Raw genomic sequence first — 23269 nt, 5'->3', positions numbered from 1 at the left:
TTTCAGAGAAGGAGGAAGCAGGGTAAGGGGGCTGGATGCTTTCAAGTATAGATTTTATTGTCATTCAGGGATGAGAAGGCCAAAAGATCAGAAGAAATTGCCATTGAAAAGCTAGTCTGTTATAATCACACTTCCCAAGAAGAGGGGGCACACGCCAAAATGGCGAGCAGGGGGCGCATGAGAAAGCACCAGAGCTGGTCAGAGACAGAGGTGGTGCTGGGGAGACCTGTGGCGGGAGTCTTTACTGTGACCTCTAAGGGAAGGAAGAGACGAGGCCATTCAAGCAGGCTTAGGAGTGGCTAGTTGGAAGATTTCAGCAGGTTCTGGGACATGAGGGCCGTTTCTGGCTGTGTACCTGGCCCTGGGGTGATTAGGGCAGGTGGAGAGTGTCCTAGTGTGTGAGAGCCTGAGAAAGGAGGTGGTTGTGTGTGGGGTCTGGATTGTTCTGTATGGGAAAAGCACATTTGTGTGTGCACGGTTTATCATCTCTAGGAATTGTTGACTCCTGGGAGGGGCAGTCCTCCTAAGGTCTGCAAGTCTTCAGCTATCAAAGCATCAGAATACAGAAAATAAAAGACACTGGGGGGTGTTCTGGGAATGTGGTCTTTCCACAGGCCTGGGGGAAGAGGTCAGATGAGGTCCCCCTGTTTAAGTGATATTTGAGCAGAGAACTGAATGAAGAGAGGGGGCGAGTGGATATAACCTAGGGAAGAGCCTTCCTGGTGGCGGGAACAGCAAGGGCAAAGGCCCTGAGGTAGGACTGTTTTTGGTCTATTCCGGGACTAGAGAAGAGGCTGGCAGAGCTTACAGGAGAGACAGTGGAAGCAGGTCAGGGAGGTAGGGCTGAGAGTGTGTGGGTGAGCTGTCACCACGTTGTGGCAAGCGTGGTGCTCTGAGCGGAGGAGGAGCGTTATCTGACTGGGGTTGTAATGGGGCTCCTCTGCTGCTGTGCAGAGGGGAGGTGGGAGAGCAGCGAGACCAGGGGGGAGGCTCTGGCAACAATCCAGGACCAAGAGGCTGGGGGCTGCCCCAGTGTGGGACCCAAGTGGACAGATTCCCGTTATAAGCTGACAGGCCTGGATGGGGAGAGGTCTGAGACAGAGTGGGAGAGACAGAACTTGCGTTAGGAGGAACACTTTATTTGTTTCTGAAGGAAAACATACGTGAAGCCATTTTAGCAAATGGAAATCTGCGTGAAAACCAGGCTTTCTTTGACATCTTCCTCCACGCTCCAACAGCCCCCGTGCCCGCACGCCCATCATTCCACGTGTCTGGAAATGTCTACTCGAGTGTCTTTTCCTCCATCAGATTATCAGCACCTCTGGGGCAGGGGCTGGGTCCAGTTCTGTTTTTTTTGGTTGTCTTGTCCCCAGCTGCTGTGACAAAGACTATTTCAGAGGAAGTTCGCTGGAAATGTTTGCTCAGTGTCCACTTTGCAGATCTGCGTTTTCTCCCTGGGAGGAAGGATGTGCCCAGCGGGGATGAGTTTCCATGCCCACGTGCTCCCTTGACAACTGGACAATGTCTCCATCTTCCTCACCTCTTAACCTTTGCCTGAGCTGTCCCCTCGGCTTGGATTGCTGTCCACACCTCTCCCCCAGATCCCCTTTGAAGTCCACCTCCTCAGAGAGACCTTCCCTGACCCTCTTGTTTTCCCCTCCACTTTATTTATTTAAGTCATTTCTATACCCAGCCTGGGACTCGAACTCACAACCCAGAGATCAAGAGTCCCATGCTCCTCTGGCTGAGCCAGCCAGGCGGCCCCCTTCCCTGACTTTCTTAAGTGGCTTCTCTCCACCGCTCCCTGGTCCCAGTTACCCCTCGCCAGGTAACTCTGTGCTTACCAACATCAGAAGTTATCACCTTCAGTTCACAGGGCTCTGGTTCTGCGGTGGGAGGTGGTCTTGGTGCCTGCACTCATCCCCCTCAGTGGGATGGGCGCTCATGCCCCAGCAGCTGTGGGTGCCAGTTGCTAACAGCTCCCACCTGCACTTCTTGGACGACTAGCCCTCAGCCAGTTGGAGGGGTCTTGCAGGGTATGCCTGGGGGGCAGGGCAGGATCAGAACGTGGGAGCAACACGTGGGGCCAAATCATGTGAGTGCAAAGGCAGAGCCCATCTTTACCTAAAATTCTGATATTTTGTTCATTGTGGATTTGGGGCATTAATTTTGATTTTTTTTCTTTTTTAAAGATTTTATTTAAGTAATCTCTACACCCAATGTGGGGCTCAAACCCACAACCCTGAGATCAAGAGTCACATGTTCCACTGACTGAGCCAGCCTGGTGCCCCTAATTTTGATTAAAAAAAAAAAGGAACTGCATTACAATATGATTGATCTTGATTACTGGGTCTTTTTTTTGGCTTCCCTGCACATTCTGTGTGCAAGGAGAGAAGTCTTGAACATGCTCAGGGGTAGGGCCCGAGAATCCGGGCTGTTAAATCTGCCTTCCCAAGCCCCCGCAGTGAGTCCTGCAGGCACCGAGAGCTAAATCGGAGATGGAGGATAACCATGGGACCCAAGAAATAAAACAAATTTGGAAAGGCTTGCTTTGCTGTTTCTCCTAGAGCTGTGACTCGCACACCACCTTCCCAGCTGTATGGGGTCTGTTGCCTGTACCAGGGTCAAAAGGGAGGCCCCATTAGGGCAGGGGCAAGGACTTTGCCCCCACGCTTCAATGAGCGGGGTTGTTTTTCAGTGTGATTTCCAGCTGGGCTGTCTGCGTCAGATTCCACATTGCCAGAAAAAACCGCAAAAGCGGTCATCGTTAAGTTGGTCCCTTTTGCCCTAGAAGCAGCTGGTTAGGAGTTCCAAGGCCTCTTAATTCTTAATTAGGGCCAAAGACCCTACACTGCGTTCTGGGTGTGCACATGTCTAGAGGTCCTCCGTCCCTCAGGGGAGGTCTGGAGGGTGCCTACATCTGGGTGTCTTGGACACCCAGCGCCCATCAGAACCTGTGCAAGAAGGTGCAGAAGTTTCAACCCTTCCGTGACCCCAGCTCCTCCTCTGGACAGCCCTAGACTCTGTCCTCCATGTGCGGGGGGGCCAGCTCCCCTGCCAGTGCTGGCCCATTTGGGGGTCCCTCCTCCACCCCAAAACGTATTTGCTTTCCACTCCACTGAGTTTTCAAGGGCTCCATTGTACACGGCCCTCTGTCATGTTTCTCTCTGTTTAGCATTTTCAATTGTCTCCTGCCTCTCACAGCCACTTTGGAGGGGGAACGAAAGGTCATCCCACAAATCTAAGGTATTATTACCATGACGGCAGGGCCCGATTGCTGTGACACCCACCAGGCTGGGGAAGGTAGAGCTAATTAGACGGAAAACTTCCTTTTCAGGCGTGAGTCACGGGAAGCAGGTTTCAGGAGAGCCTTTAACGAGGCCCTCGTGACTCACAGGATATTTCCACTCTGCCTCGCAGTACATGGTGCTGAGATCGCCAGGCCTCCCCACCCAAGACAGAGAGAAGACGTGCTCGAAGGCCTTTCTGGTTTCTGGCCATCTTTCCCGTTTCCTTGCATTCACTCGCTCCCCAGACATTTAGGGAGCACCTACTAGATGCCGGGCCCAGGGCTCGGTGCTGGGAGTCAGCAGTGAGCGCCGTTGCCCCGTAGGGACTCACAGCACCAGAGTAGCACTGACCTTGTGCAGGAGACAGACCGTGACCGAGTGGCAGGGAACACACGGGGCATCTTGGAAGGTCGACAGGGCGATGAAGAAGACGAAGCGGGGGAGGAGGAGTTAGACGGAGGGGCTGCTGTGCCTTCTTTAGAGAGGTGGCCGGGGAAGTGAGGGAAGGGCCAGCTGTGGAGGGTTCTTCGGGAAGGGCATTCCAGGTAGAGGGATCTGCCGATGTGAGGCCGGAGCTGGGAAAGGGCTGGGTGCGTCGGCAGAGCCGGAGGGCCCTGTGGCCGCGTGGAGTGAGCAAAGCAGACAGGCCGGGATGAAGCTGGAGAGGAGGACAGGGCCCGGGTCCCTCAGGACATCTGGGTTTTAGTCTCCATATCACGGGCGGCCCCTGGCGGACGCAGGCCACCAGGTCAGACAGTCAGATCTGTGTCAGAGCACGCTTCCTGCTGCCGGCCCAAGAGAGGGGTCATGGCCGAGGCAGCAGCAGGTTTGATAAAGCCATGTTGCTGTAGCCGTGGGGGTGAAGCCGGGCTGTGGTTCATTCTGGGGGTGAAGCCGCCTCCTTGTCCTAGCACTGAAGGGATCTGGAGCCCTCGGGCTGAGTAAATCTGTTGGCTGGCGGTGGTTGGGGTGAGGGGGTTAGGGGCCGTCTCTAACATGCATCAGGAGCAGATTGCAGCCAGGAGGGTGCTGGGAGGGTGCTCAGGAGGCTTCTGGAGGGCATGGGGAGGCCGTAGGGGGCCCCAGACAGTGGCTCTCAGACTGCCCGGGGGCCCATGACCCACCTTCCCAAAGCATCAACCCCACTCCAGATGTAGATTTATATCCAGGGAGGTGATTTAAAGCATTTTTTTTTTTTTAAAGAATGTTAAAATGAATGTGGAGTAGAGAAGAAAATCCACAGTATTTTTAAAAGATAAAATGAAGTGATTTCACCCCTGTAGTTGGCAATGCGGACAGGACCCTTGGTGTCCACCGAACCATTGGGGTGCCTTGGGGGAAAAGTCTGAGAACCCTAAAGCACCTAAGAAGCAAACAGAGGATAGAAGAGAAGGAAAGAGGGAGGAAGAGAGACCAGGAGGTGGGAGGAATCCAAGAAAAGCAGAAAGGGAACGCGGTGTTTACTGACAATTTTCCCAAAGTGTCTGTTCTCTCCCTGTTCTCTAACCCCACGGGGCCCACCAGGCATGAACGACCCAAGCAAACAGGCCAGTTGTGGTCCCAGTACCCACGCGGGCTGGCTTTGCTGGCAAACAGCTTCCCCTCTTCGGAGCCCCATGGAAGGCATTTTCTCTTTTTCATCGGTTTTCTTTAATTGCACACGATCCACACTCAACACACATGTTCCTGTTGTCATTTGTCCTTTTTTCTCCGGGCGGACCCACAAAGCAAGTCTTTGCTGGGCATGTTATTTACATGGTAGAAAGAACAAAGCCATCTCCTTATTGGGGGGAACAGATATGGGGGCGGGGCGGGGGTGGGGGGCAACACAGTTGTGTGCTGGGCTCTTGACCAGCTACGGCTTCACTTGTGGAGGCAGAGTGGTGGGGACCCCTCTGTGGCTGTTGCAGACGTCCTTCTTGTGGTGTGGTTCGAGCCGGTCCCATGCGGGGACCACTCCGAGCCCACGTGCCTTCGAAGTCGTCTTGGAGCGACGGCGATAGCTTCAAGCCACAGAGGGCAGGCAGAGCTGGGGGGAGGGGGCAGGGAGGGCGGCTTCTGGCGGTGGTGGTGGCGACGGGGCAGGTCCTCTGGGCTCAGTTGTTGTCTCTGGTGTCCGAGGAGGCACTTCCAAACAAGATGTCACTGTCGTGGGACATGGTGCTCAGCTGCGACTTGGTCTTGATGAGGAACTGGGCCCTCTGGAACATCACCCGCTCCTGCTCCTGCTTGAGCTCCAGGTAGGAGCGCGAGAAGGTGTGGAAGATGGAGGTCACGGGGAAGGCCATGAGCAGGATGCCGCTGAGGATGCTGCTGAGCGCCACCACCTGGCCGGGCGTGCTCCTGGGCACCATGTCCCCGTAGCCCACAGTGGTCATGGTGATGACGGCCCACCAGTAGCAGGCGGGGATGCTGGTGAACTCGGGGCTGTCGGCCATCTCGTTCTCGATGACGTAGAGGAGGGGTGCAAAGAGCGCGATGGCCACGCAGAGGAAGAGCAGCAGGAGCCCGAACTCGCGGGTGCAGCGGCGGGCGGTGAGGCCCAGCGTCTGCAGCCCCAGGGAGTGGCGGGCCAGACGCATGACGTACAGGATGCGCAGCGCCCGCAGGACCCGCAGCACCAGCCCCACCTTGTCCAGGTAGCTGTTGCCCGCGCCCGGCTTGCGGCGGCCCGCGGCCGCGCCGTCCACCAGCAGGGTGATGTAGTAAGGCAGGATGGCCACCATGTCGATGAGCGTCAGGGGGCTCCGCAGGAAGGCGAACTTGCTGGGCGCCTGGATCAGCCGCAGGAGGAACTCGAGGGAGAACCAGCCCACACACACCGACTCCACGATGAAGACGTTGTGGCACATCTGCGAGCACTGGCCCTGGGAGGGAGGGGGGAGGTCGGGGCAGAGGTCAGTGGTCCCACCAGCCAGACTGGTGTGCTTTACCCTGGCCCCGCCCTAGTGAGGCGGGGGGGGGGGGAGGGGCGTGGCCAGGCCAAGGGCTTGAGGTCCCTGCAACAACCCCTCTTCATCTCTCTCTTGCCAGCCCACACCTGCTGCCCCTGGATTCCAGACCCCAGAAGGACTGCCTCCTGGATGTCACTCCTAGGGTGTCTGATAGGCGTTTCAAACTCATCATGTCCCAAACCGGGCTGCTGGTTTTAAAAAAAAAATTATTATTATGGAGATATAATTGACATATGATATTGTGTCGGTTTCAGGTACACATGTTGATTTGATACATCTATATATTGCAATAAGATTACCACTGTAGCCTTAAGCTAACACCTTTATCATGTCACATAGTTATCATTTCTTTTTTGGGGGGTGGAAACAATTAAGCTTTAGCCTGTTCCGGTTCTTAGTGTCTCCTGCACACCCGCCCACCAGTGCTTTCCCTTCTTAGCAATCCCACCTTTCCAGTTGCTCAGGATGGGATTCTCAGCCTCATTCTGACACCTCTCACATAGTCCTCAGGAAATCACCTTGGTTGTTCCTTTAAAATGATTCCAGAATCAAACCTCTTCTCTGTCTGCTGCCCGCACCTTGGTCCAGCCACCATCCTCTCTTGCCTGGACAGCTGCAGGCACCTCCTTCCTGGGATCCCTGGTCCCTACGGTTTATTCTGAGCACATAGCCAGAGGGATGCTGAGAATGTGAATCAGATCCCGTGCCTTCTCGGCTCGCCACCCTCCATGGCTCGGGAGAGATCGCTCGAGTCCTCCGAGGGCGCATACGGCCTGGCTGCCACCTCTCCCACTTCCTAGCCCCCTGCCTGCCTTCTTTGTGTTCTCCAGCCCATCCCCACTCCCCAAGGCTCCCCTCACCTCCAAGCCAGGCCTTGACTTTCTGCTCCCCCTGCAGGGGTCCTCGTCCCCCCAGATACCCACATGGCTCTACCTTCCCTTCTTCCTGCTCTTTGCTTCAATATCGCTTCCCCAGGGAGGCCTTTCATGACCCCCTCCATTACCAGTCCCCTCTCCCTTTATCTTCCACCCTGATTCTCCTTTTCCTACTCTGTTTATTCAAAGGGTTCCTCATCTTTTAAAATGCTTTATAAGTCACTTATGTATCATGTTTATTATGTTTCCCCCCTCCGCCTCCCCTGCTCTTCTGCCCCAGCAGATTAGAGCCCCTCAGGGAGGGGCAGCTCGTGTGCTGTTCGCTCGCAGGACCCCAGTGCCTGGAACAGCCCCACATGTGACACGTGAACAATTTGCGTTTGTCACCAGGATGGATGGAAGCTCATGGGACTGGCGTTTAAATGGGAGCGCCAACTCAGGGCCAGGTGGGCAAGGGGAACCCGAGGAAGCTGGGCCAGGTGGGGTGGAGGCCAGCCAGAGAGCGCAGCTGTCCTGCTAGGTACTTCCTGATGGCTATGCTTGGAGAATTCAGGCTGGAGGCCGCTGCCACGCTGAAGTTTTCAGAGAGCCTGGAAGTCTGGACTTTAGCATGAAATCTCCTGGGTTTTAAATCAATACAAAGAGAACACTCTGTGGGCCACTCAAACATGTCTGTGTGCTGCATTTGGCATGCGGGCTGCCTGCTTGTCCCTCTGGTCTGGCATGGAACTGGATGGGAGCCCGTGCCCAGTGGCTTTGGAGCTCAGTCTCAAAGCAGCCTGTGACAGAGCGGAAAGGCACACGTGGTTTTAGCCTGGGGCATCTGTCATTCCTGGGCACAGATGGGTTCTATGAGACCCGTGCTAGCAGCTCTCTCTCTAGGAATAAGTTAGAGGCTGCAGAAATGAACTAGCACTCAGTGGGCCATGAGGTTTCAGCCCTCTGGGATGGGAAGCCTCTTCCTTCCTGGAGTGGGCCTCCTCCAAGTATCCCCAATGCAGTTGACAGGCCTCTCATAAGAGCCCCCTTCGGTTGTGACTCACGCTTACGGTCACAGGGGTGTCACTGACCCTCCTCCATGGGACCTGAAGTCCTTGCAGCTGGAACACTTGTTGTGGTTCCCCTGCATGCCAGGCGATGCCTGAACACAGCGGGCCCTCGAACGTGTGCTCAAGGAGCAAGTGAAACAGTGAACCCCACTGGTCTCCAAAATGAAGTTAAAGAACAGCGTTATCACTGAATCAAGAAAAAGCCCAAGTGTCCTTAAAAAAAAGCAAGTGTCAGAAGGTGACTAAAACAGTAGCTTTATTAGTATTTTCCTGATAAAGTCAGGATTGCCGATGCTGGAGCCAAGAAAAAATTTATACCGTGTGCAGGTACTTCCAGAAGGTCTCAAATGACGAGGATTTCCTCGCTCTTTCTTTGGCGGGTGCACGTCCCCTTACGGTTAGCACTGCCCACACGCTCCAGGGCCAGCCATTATTCTGGACACTTCCTGGGGAATCACTCACTGAATCCTCACAACATCGTGAGGTTGAGACTCTGTGCAGCCCCCTTGGCCATGTGAGGAAACTGAGGCACAGAGGGGGTAGGTAACTTGCCCACAGACGTGCAGCCAGAGTGGACACGTGGGATTCAAATTCAGGCCACTGAGCTCTAGCTCCGCCCTCCTCATCACTCCCCCTTCTCATCAAAAATTAATTTTACTGGTTGAGTGTTACTTTTTTAATACTCACTTTAAAAATCCGTGTATAAAAAAGTGTCAGAAACCCATCCCCTCTCCATGTGTTATAAATGCAATAGCCATTGCCACCTGTTCCTGCATTATATATGTATGTGGAAAAACCCTCGCCTGGTAAGAGGTTCCAGTGTTCCATCAGAGAGTTCCTGTGAAGCATTCAGCACATGCAGGGTACACAGCCAGTGCTCAATAAATGCTGGCCGGCACGATATTCATGTTGAGTTCATACAGCCATACCTATTTCTCCATTGCTTATATAATTTGTACTTGTCTGAATGTTTTGGTCTGTCTTAACACTTGCTTCTAGAACCTGCCATGCTCCCCCTCCCCACCCCCATGTGGGGAAAAGCTCCCAACTTAAATGCCCAAAAGTCTCATATATTAGGAAGCTGAACTGGGGAGCACACATTTCCCACAGACTCAGCTTCCACCCAGAGCTGCTGTGTGGACAGCAGGCCAGGGGACCTGACCATATACATTTTGAGGAGCTGAGAGTTTGAATTTTTAAATGCAAGATGTTTTACTTTTGAATGTTGGCAACCAAGTGAAATTTTTAGGGACCACAGTGTGGGCCAATCACACACTTCTGTGGGGGTATATGAAGTCCAGGCTACCATGTGGGACCCGTACTTCTTTGTTCAAGAACACAGACCTTGGACTCAGGCAGACCTGCGTCTGGGCACGCTGCCCTGCCTCACTGTTCTCATCTGCCAGTGGGTATGAGAACGCCTCCTGTTTACAGTTGCTGGGAGTCACTGAGAATATAAGCTGTAGAGAGAACCACGGCCCAGCCCCTGGCTGCTGGTAGCTGCCTACCGAGTGCCACCCCTGAGAATGGAGCTCACACCTTTGCCAGGCCATGGAGTAAACATTTTACATCCTCTTGCTTAACACAGAGATGTTCACTATTTGAGCACATATGCACACACGCACAGCTGTCAATAAAAATTATATGCAAGACCCAGAAAATATCTGGGATATTTTTAAACAAGGGAATTAGGAAGCTTGAGATAGGGCTCATGTGGGTGAAATAATTCTTGATGTAGTCTACGTTTGGCTTAGGGGCAGGCACAATAAACATCACATCATTCCCGGACTCACTCATCTGCTCCTTCCACAGAGTGGCTGAGGGCCTCGTCCATGCTCCACACTGTTCTACACCCTGGGGGCACAACACAGACCACGACAGGCACCGAGCTCCTGTTTGAAGGTGGAGGTGGACAACACACGTGTAAAGGGGACGTCAGAAGGGACTGGAGATGCTGCTCAGCCGGCACAGTCAGGGAAGGCCTCCTGGTGGAGGTGACCGCGCCAGCGTGAAGGAGGCGGACTTCCGGAGAGAGGGGTCCAGCAGACTCTTTTGTCTCCTGGACTCAGAGACTCTCCCTCCGGGCAGCGAGCCTCCCCTGCACACAGCTGTGGCTCTTACCTGCTCCTCCTCCTCCCGCAGGCTGGGCAGGGTGCTGATAGACAGGTTGACCGCCGTGACGGTGACGAAGAGCACCGAGAGACAGGCAAACACCTTGCCGGGCAGCCCCGAGTGCGGCCTCTCCACCATGTCGCGCAGTCTCCGCATGCAGCGGCCCAGGCGGCCCTCGCCCTGGGCCGGGCCCTCGCTGTCGGGGTCCTCGCTGGACAGCGGCTCATCATCGTCGTCGCGCTCCACCACGTCGGCGAACTCCTCGATCTTCTGCAGGTAGCGGCGCTTGCAGCAGCCGTCCAGGCGGTCCTCGGCGATGCCCCAGTACAGCAGCTCCTCCTGGAAGGACAGGGCGCACATCTCGCGCAGCAGGCGCAGCTTGCCCGCCCGCAGGAAGGTCAGGATGGTGCCGAAGGCGCCCGGATGGCGGTCGAAAAAGAACTCGTTGCAGGTCACGTCGTAGTCATCGCACACGTTGAGGATGTCGTCGAAGTTGGTGCAGGCCTTGAGCTGGCCGAGGCGCGTCAGCGGGAACTCCTCCAGGGTGGTCCAGGGCAGCGAGTACTTGATGCCGCCCACGTTGATGATGATCTGGCGCCGCCGGTCCTCGGGCTGGCCCGGCTGGCGGGGCGCGTCCTGGGGCCGGGGCCGCAGCCGCTGCGCCCGGCGGTAGAAGACGCCCTTGAGGGACTGGCCCTGCGGGAAGAAGGCCGGGTGGAAGGAGGCATCCGAGGCGCAGCTCAGGGCGCTGTAGTCGTAATCGGAGTTGTCTCCCGGTAGGAGGGTCATTTTGGGCTTTCACATCCCCCTTGCGCCTGGGGTGGAGTAGGGAAGAGAGACCCTCAGTGAGGCCTGAGTCTGGGCTGACGGTGCCCACTCTGCCGGTATTTGGTGCTGGGGACAGAACCGTGCCCCCCCTTCTCCTCCTCCCAACTCACAGGGGAGGGCCTGACCCCTGTGGGTCAGTATAGGCAGGCAGAGGGGAGGGTGCTTAGGCTTTAGCTGAGGTCATGAGGGGTGGGATCAGTGCCCTTATGGGAAGAGGAAGAGGCACCAGAGCTCCCTCTCTCTCCACCAAGTGGGGACACGGAAGACAGCCACCTACAAGCCAGGAAGAGAGTCCTCACCCGAAGCCAACCCCAGCGGCACCCTGAACTTGGACTTCCAAGCACTTGTGGTTACAAACATAGACTCTGGAGCCTCATGGTCTGGGCATGCTTCTTAATTTCCTCATCTGTAGAGTGGATACAACCATTTCGCCTACTTTGTAGGATTGTTGAGAAGATTGAATGAATCATGTGCTTAAGAGCATTTACCAGCACAGTGCCTGGCCCACAGGAGGCTCTTGGTCCTCGCTATTATGACTATTTCTGTTTACCTTCCAGGGACACCTTGTATTGCTTCCGTAAGTGGAAAACCTGTATCATCGGCTGTAAGTAAGAGGCAGGGTCCGGAGAAATGCAAAATTATCACAACAGGGCCATAGTTGCCCGTATACCATCCAATGTCTTGAGGCTATAAGGGTGAGCTGGACAGGGATGACCACTCCTCTAGGAAGCCTTCCTTGGCTCTTCCTTCTAAATCAAGTCCTCCCACCCCTGTATCTGATCATCATCCTTACTATAACTATGCAAGCCTGACTCCTGTACGAGATTGCTTGCTCTGTAGGGCAAGGACTGGGCTCTGCTCAGCTCTGAATCTCTGTGCCCAGCAGTATAAAAGCTCAAAGAAGTAGCTGCTGAATGAGTTGCTGAATGAGGCCAACATGAGGAAGACACTTCCGAAAACCTGAGGTCAAAATATCCATTTACACGGGCTCCTTCCTTCTCAGCTCTCAAAGCTAACTAAGGGTACGTGCCACTGGAATGACGTTGCGTTTTCATTCATAGCTCACAGACTGAATTTGGTTCACAGATAGTCTGCCTGGCTTGGAGGAGATTCTGAAAATTGAGGAATTTTCTGTAAAAATGTATATTCTTGGTTTCTCTTGAAAAATCAGACTATTAGGCAACATGTGGCCTAAATTCCAGCTGAGAAATGACTGTCTCCCCGTAGGCAGGGCATGCACGTGGCAATCTACCACAATCCCCACCCTTACCAGTTGTTTTCCTAATACTCACTCTCCTTCATCTTGGATGTTCCGCTCCTAGCCCCTGCAGGCATTTGAGTTTGAGACCCCCAGATTATAGCCACCGAGCTCTCCAGAATGAAGCTGATCTATAGAAAGGGAGTAAGATTCTAATACTCTACTTTTTAAAAAATTCATCATCTCTCCCCCCAGCCCAGTCCCCCATGGAAACAAGTGGTACCAGCAAAGTCTATCAGTTCCATTTCTAATACCTGAGTGTTGATCTGTGCCATGGACACGTGCAGGGAAAATGCATGAGGACGTACATGTGCGCACACGTGTGTGCGCGCGCACACACACACATACACACACACACACACACACACACACACACACACACACCTGTATGGGTAAGAAAGTATTAACAGGAGCCGGGGTGGGGAGGTCCATCGAAAAAAGATCCTTCCTAATAGAAATTCTTGTACATAAAGCAAATCATTCCTCCACTCATTTATCTCTGGGGAAAGCTACGGTTTCACAGATTGGGTTCTAGAAAACTAAGTACACCTGAGCTTAAAATGAAAATGATCTGATTTTAGAGTGTTGAGTATGTTTCTTAACTTCACCTAAAATTGGAACCCGTCTCCTCGGGCATAGCCTGCCAGAATCCCTTGGAGGAGCGAGAATAATCCCTTTTAGGCACTTCACATGAGTGGTACCGCTTTTCAGTTCGGCTGCTTTATCTTTGCCACCAGAGACAAGAGGAAAAGTGACATTCTGTTTGGCAAGAATGGTGACAGAGGGAAAGGAACCTTCTTCTGGTCCTGTAAGCCTGGAAGAGCCCTTGTGAAACTCCCTCGGCTGTAATCACCTCTTACAGACAGAATGTCTTCTTTTAAGCTCCCAGCTCTCCCTCTGGCACAGAGCTCCCCCAATTAGCGATCCCTCATTTCTTTCTCTCATGACCCTTGTCAGTTGTGAGTTAAAGGCTCAGCATCTCCTATGTGCAAAGTTATCCTGTCCCATCATACCATTTAGCATGGAGAAGGAGAAAACCCGCGTCACGCAGGTTGCTTGCTCACAGGAGGCCAGGTGCTGGGATTTGCTAGATGGGGAATGGGCAAACTTCTCCTTGGCCTTGGGTCTTGGGGACACCTAGTTTGATGGGTGTGTGTGGGGGGATGGCTCTGCATGCTAGACTCTAGCGTCTCGGGTGAAGTTCATAAATCAAACAGGCCCCAAAGCCCTGCTTCTAGAAAACAATGTCACTTTTCACCCAGCCCAATACCCTCATGAGAAGTTTGGTCTTTTAACATTTCTCTACAGTGTTGGGTCTGTCAGTCCTAGAGCATGATGGAGTTTAGTGATTTTGTCTCTGAGGGTCTATGGATGCTTGGGAAGAGAAAGCCATTTGAGAAAGGGGCTGTGATACGGAAGATGACAAGGAGTCCTGAGCTGTCATTCAACACTTACCACGTGTTGGGTCTGGGCCAGATCTACAGGCACAGCAGAGACCAAGACAGTCACAGACCTTGTCCTCTGGGGGTGGACATTCTAGTGGCAGAGGTGGTCTCTAAGTAAGTACACAGATCATTTCAGGAAATAGAGCAAGAACATGACAGCAAGAGGAGCTGGAGTGGTCTGGGAGGGCTTCTCGGAGGAGACGACCTTGGGGCTGAGGTTGGATGGGAATGAGCCAGCCCTATGAGGACCTGGAGAAGGGTGTCTAAGGCTGAGGGAATGGGAAGAGCTTGCTCCTTGACCTGCGGGTGGGCTTGGGTGGTCAAGCCAAGACAAGGCCGAGTGGCTGGGTGCAGTGAGTGAGGGGAAGGTGGGAGAAGTTGAGTGGGAGAAAGTTAGCAGACACCAGATGGAACAGAGCCTAGTGGGCCATGACAAGGAGCTGGGGTTTAGTCGGGCGGGGGGGGGGTGGTCCTCAAGAGTAGACTATGGGTGGGCTGGGGAAAACAGGCTGGAATTCTCTGTAGTCATTTTTGAAAGAGTCAGCTAAGGCTTGAAGCGGGACTGAGAATTGGCTGCATTCCAGATGGACTTTGGAGGAATTGCTGCTAAGACTTGCTGTGGGAGGGGAGTGTGGTGAAGGGGAGAGAATGGATTCCAGTGGTGCCATTCACGGAGGAGACACTAGGTGGCGTTTTGGTGAGCCTCCTGTAGAGGCAGCATTTGCTGGCTGTGGGATGGTGGACCGGAGGGCAGATGGGCAAATCAGGGAGAGAGAGTAGGGATGAGAGTGGTTTGCGTGGATGGATGGATGGACAGAGGCAGACCACACCAAAGCTGCCTTGATGAGTGTGTGTGTGTGTGTGTGTGTGTGTGTGTGTGTTTTTGTGTGTGGTGGTAGTGGTAGTTTCAGCTGGTAGTTTTGACCTGGCTGAGCTGCAGAGGACAGGAGGGCCAGGCTAGCAGAGAAACAGCAGAGCCCAGAGGCTGAGGCGCTCCCGGTGCCCAGCACCCAGCACTCAGCACCCACTTTTTTGTCGAAGTTGTACTCCACACTGGGCCTGGCTAGTGCAGGTAGATCCCACTAGGGAGACGTGTAGAGGGAGTGCTGTGCCCCCACCAAGATGCCCTGATCCTAATCCCTGGAACCTGTGAATAGGTTAGATTACATGTGAGGAGGAATTAAGGTTGCCAGTCAGATGCCTTCCAGATGGGAAGATGATCCTGGGTTCTCTGGGGGCCCACGCCATCATGAGGGTCCTTAAAAGATGGAAGAGAGAGGCAGGAAAGCGTTTCCGATGCCATGCGGTGTGAGAAAGACATGGCCGGCCACTGCTGGCTTTGAAGATGGAAGGGGCCACAGGCCGACGACAGCAGGCAGCCTCTAGAAGCTGGAAAAGGCAAGGCCTGATTCCTGGATTCTCCAGAAAGGAATGCAGGCTGTGGATCCCTTTATCTTAGCCCTGCAAGGCCCATTTGAGACTTCTGTCTCCCAAAATGTGAGGTAAGGAGGTTGTGCTGTTTTCAGCTGCTCAGTTAAGATAGCAAAATATTGGGGAGATTCAGAAAAAGCAGGTCCTACTCCAGCTTGGGGGACAGCTTGCTGACTACTCCAACCCGGGGAAGCAGAAGAGCCCATGCACTTTGAAACCTGGAGACTTGGGTTCAAGGCCAGTCACTCTGACTTTGGGCAAGTCATGTCTTACCTTTGAGACTCATTGTCCTCATCTGTAAAATGGGGATATGAAAAGCTCCTACCTCCCTGTGTCATGGTGAAGACCAAGGCAGATGACCTGGGTTATGTGCTTGGCCTAATACCTGACACACAGTGGACCCTCAACAGACACCCGCAGTATTTTTAACTATGAGGGAGGTCTGTCATCTTTCTCTCCACCTGCCAAGGGTGACTCCTTTCTTGACCTGATCCAATGGGATTGGAACCTGGCATTGGTCTGAGCCCCAGAGCTCCCTGCTGGAGGAAGTACTGCCCGATACAAGGGTGTTGCTGCTGTATGAGCCAGCAATCCCAGTCCTGGGTGTATTTCTCAGACCTGGGGCCACAGGGGGTGTGGGACACAATAATATATCATTTGCACATAGAACCTTGACTCGAGGTCTGCTTCTGGGGACTCAGATCCAAGAGAGGACCCAAGTACAAGAATGCCGGTCCTGTGTTGCCTGGGGGTCCCCTGGTGTCCATCCTGGGGCCAGGGCGGGGGTGGGCAGGTGAGGGATGGGGGTGGGGTGAGACGGACAAGTGAGTCGTGGTAGACACAGATGGTGGACTCCTATACGTCGCACAGGAATTAGAAGCATTGAACTAGATGTAGGTTTAGCAACACATTTAGATCTTGAAAGCATGATGCCGAGTGCAAAAGAAACAGAAGTTTATAGCACTATGCTATTTATGTAAATGAACACACACACACACATACACACACACATTACAAATTTGACAGAGACTCAAGCACAAGGAAGGATGTATATCCACTGCGGAGAGGGTGGCTGGCAGGACAGGGGAACAGGAGAAGCAAGGGGAAGGGGGTGTGTGGAACGCGAAAACAATGAATAAAACAGCTTGGCACAGGCCAGGGATGAACAGTGGCACGAAGTGAAGAGTGTGGTTAACACAACTCTGGGATTTAATCCAGGTAAAGAAAAATGCAGAGCAGGAAACCAACCAAGCCACCAGGCTCTAAATTGCCCGAGTGCTCAGGGGAGACACAGATTTGGGGGACCATCCCTAGACCTTCGTAGTCGGAATCCCGGAGTGTGGGGGGTGCCCAGGAATTGGCATTTTTGACAGGCTCCCTTACGGATGCTCATGTACGCTCAAGTTCAAGACAGACAAAAAGAGAGTGTGCCTTAAATACCTGTAGCCCACACGCCCTCCGGAGCTGGGGGCTTCAAGAGCGGCTCTGGACTTTGGTGGGGAACCCCCTGACCAACTTCTCCACCCTTTGGGGGTCCTGGAAAGCTCTGTGGGTCCCAATCTTGGGGAACTTCACTGGAGAAGGAGAAACCCTTCTGCTCTGAGAGAAAAATCTTCCTTCTGCCTTGGGGCTGCCTCGATCAAATTCCCCTTGGGGACCCCACGGAACTGCTGAAACTCCCCGTGCAACTTCTTTTCCTTCCTTTTGGAAGATGATGTGCACCAGCTCTGACCGAGGGCTAGGTACTCATTTCCAAGATTAATGGTCATTGAAACCGTAAGGAGTTCTGGGTGGCAGAGGCTGCTGTGTGGTCAGCGTCTGCTGCGAATGGAGGGGCTAGACCTGGGGGTGGGAGTAGGAGGGGAGAGTGGGATGGGATGAAGGTCCAGGTCTGGCTGGTCTGGCCACCGCAGCTGCTCCTGCTAATGACCTTTTGGCCTGAGACAGCCATCTGCACCCACTGTGTCGCTGGCCCCCTCTGAGCCTCTTTTCTCCCTAAAGGAGAAGCATGACCAGCTCACAGGGCTCTTGTGAGGCTCTGGTGAATGGAGGGTTGCTGCGGGGATTAGCAGTGTCACCTGATCGCTGACCCTCCCCCATCGCCACCTCCCGTCAAGGTCATGAGCGGGTTCCATAAACTGGTGTGCACTGATCCGAACAGCTAAAATACCTCCTGGTATTTTTAACAAACCATGGGTCTCTCTTGACTCTGTTCTTCCTGCCCTGTGCCCCTCCCTTGGGACATAACTCTCTGTCCCTCTTCCGAGAGTGGGAGGGGGGACATTCCCTCACGGTGCTGTAATGACGACAACCATAGCCACCCTTAATTGCATACTAAATGCTATGCGCTGTGCTAAGAGCCTTCATCGAGTGAGCCTTTCAGGCATGACCACTAACACCCCCATTTTATAGATGAAGAAATCGAGGCTTTGCTAAATAAAAACTCAGGACTCTGCTGATATAAGTGACAAAGCCAGAATCAGTCTACACCTATAGGACTCTCTGACATCCGCATTTGACCATCTCCCTGGATTACTAGCTCCCAGGAGAAGGGGGAGGTCTTTACCTCCTGCTGCAACCTAGGGACTGGATCTCTCTCCTCTGTGTCTATGGATGAGCTTTTGGAAAATCTTTTGTGATGGGGAGAAGCAGGCAGTCACCGTGGCTGGGGGAAACACATTGATTGCTAGTGTATATTTGCACACAGCAGAGCAGGATATCAACAAAACCACTGAGCTGTCAAATTCTGAGTTGCCATTTTGGCCTCCGGGTGGAGAGCTCTCCCGGTGCCGTAAACACTGTCAGAGGTGGTGGCCTCTGGGCCTGCCTGCCTGCCTGCTTCCCTACTTTCTAGCTGTGCACCCTTGCAAAAATGACTTCACGTCTCTCTGCCTGAGCGTTCTCAGCTACAAACTGCAGTCACCATCACATTTTCTGTGAGCACTTGGAGCTGTGTCTGCACATGTTCGGGCTCTGTGTTTGCTAGAATGGCTTCTGTGTAGCAAGCTTGGCACCTCCCCTCACATTTCCTTTCTTAAAGGAGGCATGTGAAGTGGAAAACACTTTCCAGAGTGGGGCTTCGGTGCTGGCTCTCCTTTTACATTGGTACTGATGTCGTCACCCCCTCAGCTGAGCCTCTGTTTCCCCATCTGTAACATAAGTTGATGAGGCATACCCCTGTGGTAGGCAGAATAACGGGCCCCCCCAAAGGTCTATGTCCTAATCCTCAGACCCTGAGAATGTGTGACCTTATGTGGCAGAAGAGATTTTGCTGGGGAGACTAATAAAATATGACTATTTTGATAATCCTGGATTATCGGGGAGGGGTGCATGTAGTCACAAGCATCCTTTAAGAGGAAGGCAGGAGGGTCAGGGTTGGAGAAGCGGATGGGATAGTGGAAGCAGCGGTCAGAGTGATATGGGGCCAGGAGCCAAGGGTACGGGCAGGTTCCAGAAGCTGGAAAGGGCAGAGAAATGGATTCTCCCCCAGGAGGAACATAACCCTGCCGGCCCCTTGACTTCAGGGCGGGGAGTCCCATTTTGGACTCCTGATCCCTCATTCTGTAAGATGCTAAATTTGTGTTCCTTTAAGCCACTAACATGGAAGTAATATTGTGGCAGGAGGAAATGAACACAAGCTCAAAGGCAACTTTCTAAAAGAAAAGCGTTTCTCTCCTGAGCAACTCGGGCTTTGGTTTCTTCCTTTCCCATCATGATTCTCAGCCTGTGACGTTCCCTCACTCTGAGATCTCCCCACGATGCCCTTCTCCTGCCAGTGTGGCTTCATCTGTCAGGGTTAGGGCTCCTGGCTGGGCTGACTCAGAGGCGGGTCATGCTGCATTAATTCCCAATTAAAACGTTAATCAAAATGGATCCAGCCAGTAGGCTGGCCCGGGTCCCAGCGTGCTGGACCGCCCAGAGATGCGGCACCTGCATGGAGAATCTGTCTTGCCTAGCTACCTGCTGTCCATCCTCATCACCATGCAACAGCGCCGGAAGGATCTCAGCCCTGTTTTGACAGCTGGGGCCGAAGATGTAGATGTAGCTGAAGATGTAGCTGCTGGGAGCAGGGCTTTTCCCTCCATCGCCACTTGCCCCCCCAAAAGAAAATGTGCCAGAGTCTCCATAAAAAGACCAAGTGGCCTCTGGAGCCTCCTTGTTCTGCTTCTGGCAAAATTACAGCAAATGCACATTTGCCTTCGACCGGGATGTGTTTTGGGGTGGGAGCCAAGGGTCCTTTTCTATTTGCCTCCTTGCAGCGGGGAAACTTGGGAGCACAGGCATCAGCGGAAGAACGAGCCCGGGGGGAAGGAAGCATCGTGGACCCGTGCAGCCAGAGGGGGACACCTGCGTTCTCAGTCCCTCCAGCCCTCAGGAAGCGTTAAGGCTGCAGCGTGTGTGGTAAGCAGTGGTGGCCTGGTGAGGAAGGAGGGAGAGCCTGGCTGTACTTGCCTGCCTGGGGAGACGCAGGTGTGGGGCAAAGTCCCCAGAGAGCAGGCACAAATCTGAGGCCAAATGTAGGTTCTGTCTGTGGCACGTTCCTTTGTGTCCCAATTTTGTTAACCACATACTGTCTATGTCATCAAAACGGCCCACAGTGATTTGAGTGCTTTGCCACTAGACTTCCCTGCCTACCCCTTCTCGTTCATTCTATGTGGCCACCATTTCCCACCCAAGGACTCCATTTCTGGGTTTAACAAATCAACCAAGAGTGGATTCCCAGACCCCCATGTCTTTGGCCACCGGAAGTGCTGATGTTTCATGATGTATTCAGACAGCCCAGTCAGGACACTTTTTCGGGGTGCGGGGGATTAATTCCTTCACTCTGATTTGAGTGTTTATGTCCTGCATCCAGGACACATTTCTCTGCTCTCACGTTCCCCGGGGGCATCTGGCAAGCCTCTTGCTGGGGCCCCGCTGTGTGTCCAATTTAGAGAATTCCAAGCAGCAGTGGGACTGGAGCTGGGCTCCCACGTCTGTCCTGACCAGGCTCCAGGGTGCCCCTAGCCTGGGTTCTTAAACTTTGGGACAGGGATCAAGGCTGCCTTGTTTCCAGCCTACTCACAGCTCCCCACGGGTTTGGAGCATATTTCATGACAGACATCTTTCCACTGGAATGGGCTGTGTTAGGGAATGACCCATAAGGTCCGTCCCCAGGGATCATCCTAGCCTGTATTTTGGACACACCTTCCTTCACTCCCCACTCAGCAGGGGCCTCTGCAGAGGTCTGAGACAGAAGACACCAGGGCCAAGCTCAGGTCTGGGAGAACCCAAGAAATTCACTCAAGAAAGAGAAAGGGCCCTGGCCACATGGCCCACAGCGTCCCGGGGCCCCAGCAGGTCAGACTTCCCTTGGAGACTTGCTCCCCACAGGGACTCTGACTGCAGTCATGTGTAGGGTATCAGACACACCCTAGTGAATAAACCTCTGGTCAGATTCATCGAGGCAGGAACCCCCCACCCCAAAATGAATCAGAGCAATTCCTGTTCCCTCATGGCACCTCCCCCTGCCCCTATCTCAAGGTACCAGCGACAGAGATGTCCGCATCTGGGTGACTTTGGTGGCTGGCACCCCGTAAGTGCTTCAGAAAATGCCTGCTGAACAGACAACTTTAATAAACCCTTCTCGGTGGGAGCCTGCCTTCATGGGTCGGGTTAGCTCAGTATTTCTCAACACTGCCTCTCCATGATCAGCCTCCCCTAAGGAGCTTTTTGAAGACATTTTCGTCCTATCCGAGAACCTAGTCCAGCTGTCCCGCTCTCTTTGGGAATGATTGCATTCTATGAATGGAGGAAATGCCATTCTGCTTCTGCATATACACCTGGGGGTTGCTGCAGTGGGGCAGCCCCGGACCTCCTCAAGGCAAGGGCTTGGGCTTGACCCCTACTCCTCTCTAAGCTGCAAGATGCTTCCCTCTGATCCCATCCCTCTGCTTCAGTGTTCTCGTCCCAGCTCAACACCTTACTAATTGCTCCCTAAATGAATGAAATAATGCACGTTGGGCCCTTGGCATAGTGAGCTGTGCATAGTAGGTGCTCAATCCCTCTTTGTCCAATCCATGAATGAAAGAACTTCTCTTTTCCTTCCTTACCCAAACACTCCTGTCCATCCAGGCTGAGCCCCTCCCGGGTATGGAGCCCCTGAAGCTGAGGAGGCGGCCACCCACTCTCCCTAGAAGATGCTAGAGCCTCCAGTGAACACAGCTGCCTTGGAATCCCCAGCGCCTAGCACACAGTGGGCGCTCGATAAAAGCTGAGTAAATGAATGAATGAGTAAATGAATAAAGCCCGCTGGTGGAGATGCTCCATTCTGTGCCCGAGGATGGAGTGAATAAGCCAGAGGTGGGCGCCCCCTCTTCCACCTCCCCTCAACACCCCCCCCCCCCCCCCCCCCCAGGATCCAGAAACCTCTGCCACAGCCAGGAGGCGCCCCCCGCCCCGTCACCTCGGCGGAGCACGTCCAGCACTTCGCACCCCGGAGATGGCTCGGAAAAAACTGAAGCCGGACCCGCACCGTGACGGCGGCGAGCGCGCCCCACGCCGCCGCCCGCAGCCGCTCCCCGGTCCCCGGTCGCCCCCGCCTCCCCGCCCCGCGGCTTTCGGTGCCCTTGCAGGGGAGCCGAGGGTTCACGGCCACGTGCAGCCCCCAATTCCCGAGCCCGAGCCCGAGTGTACAGGCGCTGGGGGCCGATCGGCGGCGCTCGGCGAGGCCGCCGCGCGCAAAGTTCCCACCTCAAGTTCCCGTCACGGCGTCCCCGCGGCGGAGTTGGCCCGGCCGCGGCTGCCGTCCCCCCGGGGCGGCCGGCGGGTCCCGGGCGAGGGCGCGAGCAGGGGCTGGGAGCCGCCGGGGCCGCCTCCCGGAGCCGCGGGCAAACTTCGGCCCCCGGGCCCGGCTCAGCTCCCGCACTCGGACCCTCGGCCACCCCGCCTCCGCGTCCCGGTCCCCTCCGGGCTCCGAGTGCGCCGGGAGCGCCGCGCCGCAGCCGCCGAGGGAGAGACGGGGCAGGAGGCGGGACGGAGGGAGGGGACTGCGCGCGGGGCGGGGAGAGTGGGCGCGCGGCGGAGAGCGCGGCGCGGGCCTCGTCCTGCTGCCGGGTTCCGGCGGGTCTCGCGCCCGGGTGGGCAGCGCTCCGACCCGGACCGCACGCCCGGGGCCTCCTGGCCGCCAGCTGCCCACCCCGGCCTCCCCCGCGCTCGCCGCCCCGGAGCCGTCCGCGCGCCCCCCCCCCCCCCCCCCCCCGGCCCCCCCCCCCCCCCCCGGGCCCCCCCCCCCCCCCCGCCCCGCGCTCCGGGGCCCCAGTGGCTCTGCATCCCTCGCGTCACGGCCCCGGGTCTACACGTGCCACGCGAAGTCCCCACGCTCCGCGGCCCCGGGGCCGCGCGCCCTTCAGCCTTCTGGGGGCCACATGTCGCAGCCTGTCGTGTGCTGTTCCCGCGGGGTCCTCGTGCCCCTGCGGGCCAGGGGCTGCAAGCGCCTGGCAGCGTCAACTTCTTAAGGACGGCACCTGCCCCTTCAGGCGTCTTTCCCTCCTGGTCCCCGTGGTCCGGCCGCCTGCACGCCTGGCCGACGCGGGGCACTCACACCCGGGCCTGGGGTCTCGGGTTCCCGGGGTCCAGCACCCCTTGGTGCACGGGCAGCCGGTCGGAAGCGACGGCTCGCTTCGAAATTTGAAGGAGTTGCGCTTTTGCTGGGGGTCGGGTTGGACGGCTTCCTCCAGAGCCACCGCAGGGCTGGCCTCTTAGGGTCCTTTGCCTCGCACCCTCCTTTCCTCTTTTCCTTGAAGTCTCTACCGCCTTTTCCCGCCGCCCTCGGAGAACCCAGAAAGGCGGTGAAGAAACCCCACTGTGGGCGGGGCCTGAGACCTCCCACCGAAGGGTGGGGAGCAGCCTCTGCAGGTGCACGCCCACGCTTTCTGGGACTTAAGGAAGAGAAATAGGGTTCGACTGTCCGTTCAGCAAATGGTGGCTTCCTGGGGCCGCAGAGATGACCACAACAGACAAGGACTTGTCCCCAAGAACTCACCTTC

The 23269-nt window shown here is 55.1% G+C and overlaps 1 protein-coding gene across 1 annotated transcript; it reads right to left on the bottom strand.

Annotated features, from left to right (window-relative positions):
- Positions 1-5256: 5256 nt before the first annotated feature.
- On the bottom strand, positions 5257-22213 carry KCNG1 (potassium voltage-gated channel modifier subfamily G member 1). The gene is made up of 3 exons (XM_032878966.1): positions 21975-22213; positions 10290-11095; positions 5257-6157 (listed from the first exon to the last, which is right to left on the bottom strand). The coding sequence occupies exons 2-3, from the start codon at positions 11067-11069 to the stop codon at positions 5387-5389; spliced, it is 1551 nt and encodes a 516-aa protein (XP_032734857.1). The 5' UTR covers positions 11070-11095; positions 21975-22213; the 3' UTR covers positions 5257-5386.
- Between the last annotated feature and the right edge of the window lie 1056 nt (positions 22214-23269).

Source organism: Lontra canadensis, unplaced genomic scaffold (genome assembly GCF_010015895.1).
Source record: "Lontra canadensis isolate GAN:19392208 unplaced genomic scaffold, GSC_riverotter_1.0 scaffold65, whole genome shotgun sequence".
NCBI lineage: Eukaryota > Metazoa > Chordata > Mammalia > Carnivora > Mustelidae > Lontra > Lontra canadensis.
Note: the sequence above shows the minus strand (reverse complement) of the source record. Positions and strands in the feature narration are given on the sequence as shown.

Coding starts and splice junctions, on each gene's coding strand:
- KCNG1 (XM_032878966.1), bottom strand. CDS start 11,069: ATGACCCTCCTACCGGGAGACAACTCCGATTACGACTACAGCGCCCTG. Junction 6,158..10,289: donor TGCGGGAGGAGGAGGAGCAG/GTAAGAGCCACA, acceptor CCTCCCTCCCAG/GGCCAGTGCTCGCAGATGTG.